At 64.6% G+C, this 3,996-nt stretch overlaps 1 protein-coding gene across 1 annotated transcript; it reads left to right on the forward strand.

Annotated features, from left to right (window-relative positions):
- Positions 1 to 884: 884 nt before the first annotated feature.
- LOC134559274 (serine/arginine repetitive matrix protein 3-like) lies at positions 885 to 3,764 on the forward strand. Its single transcript, XM_063413881.1, has 4 exons — positions 885 to 890; positions 1,803 to 1,915; positions 2,096 to 2,824; positions 3,138 to 3,764. The coding sequence occupies exons 1-4, from the start codon at positions 885 to 887 to the stop codon at positions 3,307 to 3,309; spliced, it is 1,020 nt and encodes a 339-aa protein (XP_063269951.1). The 3' UTR covers positions 3,310 to 3,764.
- Positions 3,765 to 3,996: the final 232 nt, after the last annotated feature.

Genomic DNA, 3,996 nt, shown 5'->3' on the forward strand with positions numbered 1-3,996 from the left:
AGATGAGTGATGCTGTCCCGGGGTTGTGCTGGTGGGGACACACACTCCACAGCTCTGAACCCATCCCAAAGCACGCAGCCCTCCACCCTTCCTGCTGCTTCCAACACTTCTCCTTCCCCTGCTCCCTCCAATTACTCATAGAACTGTGGAATATCCAGAGTTGCAAGGAACCCACAAGGATCATCAAGCCCAGCTCCTGGCCCTGTACAGGACACTGCAGCAATCCCACCATGTTCCTGGGAGTGTTATCTCACTGCTCTTTAAATCCACCCTCTGAAGTTCCCGATGCCACAGCATTAGACATCTAAAAATCCCCTTTCCCTGGGTTTTCCCCAAATGCCTCAAACCCCACATCATCAGCACTGCCCTAACACCCAGCCAGAGCGTGGCTGCTGGGCAGGTCCTGCCCAGGAGCAGATTCCAGCCTTGTTTTCCCCAGTGCGTTGCCGGTTGTGCGGCGGTTGAGGCGGTGGTGGGAGGGTTCCGACACTCACACAATCAAAAGCTGCTCTATCCAGGCAGGCCAAGCGTTTCTGTGGTGAGCAGGGCGGCCGGGTTGTGTACCTAGCGCAGGGCTGCGTTTCAAAACACGCTGGGGTCACCGTCCCGCTTGTGCAGAGAGCCCGGGGCGGATAATGGAGGCAGTGTTTGCGCGCATTTCAGCTCCATCGCGGAAATAACACGAGCTGGGCTCCTCCTGCAGCTGCACGGCCACCATGGCCCCCTCCCAGGGCACCCGGGGGCACCACAGCCCGTGCTGGGATAAAGCCAAAAGAAGCCCCTAGCTCCGTGGGTCGGTCCTCTTCCCAAAATCCAAAGGCATTGCAGGCAGTGGGATTGTGCTGAGGCTCCTGGCAGCCCAGGCTGTCTGCGCTTGGTTAACCATGGCAGTGAGTGGCACTTGCACCCATAGGGACAGGGTCTCAGGGTGGCAGTGCTGTGTGGGTGTCCCTCAGGGTCCCAAAGGAGCTGCAGTGTCCTCAAGGGACATGTGTCCCTTCCCATGGAGCAAATGTGAAGGGCAGCAGGGCTGCCTGGTGTCCTGCTGGCTGCTGCCGGGGGTGCAGTGTGGTAGCAGTGGTGTGGATGTTGCATGTTGGTGCAGGGCAGTGCTGTGGGACGGGACTGGCGCAATCCCTGCAGCAGTGCAGCACCCTGCGCCCCACATGGCACTGCCCAGCTCGGTGCTGGTGTGGGGCTGAGTGACACCGCCTGCTTCAGCACCTCATTCAGTGCCTGGTGTGCAGTACCCGACTGGGTTCAGCCACAGGGCTGCCCAGAATGGTGCCCAGTATGGTTTTGTCTGCTTGAGTGTCTGGTTCAGCAGCTCTGCCTGATGTGGTGCCTGGTTTGGTGCCCAGGCCAGCACTGCCTGCTGCAGTGCCTGGTCCTTTGCCCAGTTTGGTGCCTGGTGCAGTAGCCAGTGCAGCAGTTCCCAGTCAGTGCCCACTACAGCACGGCCCAGCCTGGTGCCAGTACCAGTTCTTTGCCTGGTTTGGTACCCAGTTCTGTGCTCACTGCAGCAGTGCCTGGCATAGTGCCTACTTCTGTGCCTGGTTCCATGCCCAGTTGTTTGCCCAGTCCAATGCCCAGTCTGGTCCCTGGTTCAGAGCCTGTGCCTGGTTCTGTGCCTGGTTCTGTGCTGGGTTCCATATCTGCTGCAGTGTCTGGTTGTTCACCCAGCCTGGTACCTGGTTCAGAGCCAGTTCAGTGCACGATTGTTTGCCTTGTCCAGTACCTGCTTGTCTGCCCCACTGCTTTCCCAGCCCATTGCTTGGTTGTTTGCCTGGTCTGCTTCCCAGTCCAGTGCCCAGTCTGGTGCCCAGCTGTTTGCCCGGCCCAGTTCTCAGTCTGATGCCCTGCTCGGTGCCCGGCTGTTTGCCCTGCTCGATGCCCTGCCCGGTGTCCTGCTCCGGTGCCCGGCTGTTTGCCTTGGGCAGTGCCCATTCTGGTGCTGGGCTCGGTTCCCTCCTCGGTTCCTGCTCGGTTCCTGGCTCGGTGCCCGGCTGTTTGCCCGGCTCGGTGCCCGGCTCGGTTCCCTGCTCGGTGCCCTGCTCAGTGCCCGGCTGTTTGCCCTGCTCGGTTCCCTGCTCAGTGCCCGGCTGTTTGCCCTGCTCGGTTCCCTGCTCGGCGCCCGGCTGTTTGCCCTGCTCGATGCCCTGCTCTGGTGCCCTGCTCCGTTCCCTGCTCGGTGCCCGGCTCGGTGCCCGGCCGGCCTCTCCCTCCCGCCGCCCCCGGCCGAGCGGCTCCGCGGCCGGCGCGGTCCAGGCCGGCTCTTCGGGGCAGCGCGGCGCGGGCGGCGCCAGGCGGGTGCGCGGTGCCACCGGCGGGTCCCCGGGCCGCCGCCGCCCGACATTGGCTGGAAACTGGAGCAGCGCGGCGGGGACGGTCGATGCCGATCGATCGCGGCGCGGGCGGCACCGCACGGCGCGGCCCCGGCGCGGCACCGCACGGCACCGGCACCCCGGTGTGCCCGCTCCCCCCGAGCCCGGCACCGGGCAGGGGGGGAAGGCAGGAGCCGGTCCCGGGGGTGTGCTGCCAGCGCCGGGAGGACCCGCCTGGGGGGGCGCGGGACTCCGGGAGTTTTACCGGGTGATGCTGCCCAGTCCCCGTGTCCTTGTGAGCCGGTGGGACGGGGACAGGCGGCGTCAGCCCCGTACCCCAACCCGGGGCCACCCCTTCGCCCACCCCGGTGCTTCCTCCTCCTGCTGAAGGGAGCAGCTGGGACGTGTCACTTGCGGTCTCTCCCCGCAAGTTCTGGAGCTGCATCTGTCCTTCCCACCGGCCCCGCTCCACGGCCAGCTCGGTGCAGTTGTCCCCACGGGTGGGTACCAAGGGCTCCTGGGCCGGCCAGCGGCGCTGGGACACGCGGGGGCGGCGGTGCCCACGCAGCCCCGCACGCTCCCCGCATCCCCGGCAGCTCCCGGCATCTGCCGCTCCCGGAGCTGCCGAGGGCTTTGCTCCGGCTGCTGCTCCCGGGCTGCCGCACAGAGGACGGTGCCCAAAGTTTCCTTCCTAGCAGCAGGAAAACCTTTTTTAATCTAGCAAACCGGAGCGGCGGCCTCGCAGTGCTCATGCGTGACGGCCAGCGCAGCGCTCGCGGGGATGGCTGTGTCCCTGCCCTTTATCTCCTCCAGCCAGCGCTGGATTTCCAGGGCCGGGGACGCGGTGCTGGGTGCGCAGCAGCGGCGGACACGGCAGCGGCATCTCGCCTGCCTGGGGCTGGGGAACACGGCGGGATCCTGCGCTGTGGATGACCGGCCCCGATGCTGGAGCAGCGAGAGCCACTTTTTCCGAGAGCGCCGTTAATTAATGGCAGAAGGAGCTGACGGGGCGGCTCGGGGGCGCTCAGGAGGGGGTTTAGCCCGGCAGTTCTGCAGGGATACCCCTGCCCAGAGCCGGCAGTTCTGCAGGGATACCCCTGCCCAGAGCCGGCAGTTCTGCAGGGATATTCCCTGCCCAGAGCCGGCAGTTCTGCAAGGGTACCCCTGCCCAGAGCCGGCAGTTCTGCAGGGATATTCCCTGCCCAGAGCCGGCAGTTCTGCAGGGGTACCCCTGCCCAGAGCCGGCAGTTCTGCAGGGATATTCCCTGCCCAGAGCCGGCAGTTCTGCAGGGATATTCCCTGCCCAGAGCCGGCAGCCCCGGCCGCTGCCGCGTCTGAAGTCGCTGGGTGAGGGCGGCACCAAAGTTTCACCGGGTTTTGCTCTTGTTTGGCAGTGATTTCAATAATAAAGCTGGAGGATCCTGTGGCAGCAGGAACCCCGGGGGGGCTCAGCATCCCCTGGGGAGGGGCGGAGTTGGGGGGGGGGTATTAAAATCCCGGAGATCGTGAAGACTTGGTAAGAAAAAAAAAAAAGCCTGCTGAATAAAATGCGAAATCGTGCTCCTAGATTTGATCCCCGCGGCTTTTTGCCCCCGTGGAATTAGCAGGCGTCTGGGGAGGAGGTCACGGCGCTGTGCAGCAGGGCAGGCGTGGGCCCATCCTTCACTAATTT

The sequence above is a fragment of the Prinia subflava genome, chromosome 16, assembly GCF_021018805.1.
Source record: "Prinia subflava isolate CZ2003 ecotype Zambia chromosome 16, Cam_Psub_1.2, whole genome shotgun sequence".
Classification (NCBI taxonomy): domain Eukaryota; kingdom Metazoa; phylum Chordata; class Aves; order Passeriformes; family Cisticolidae; genus Prinia; species Prinia subflava.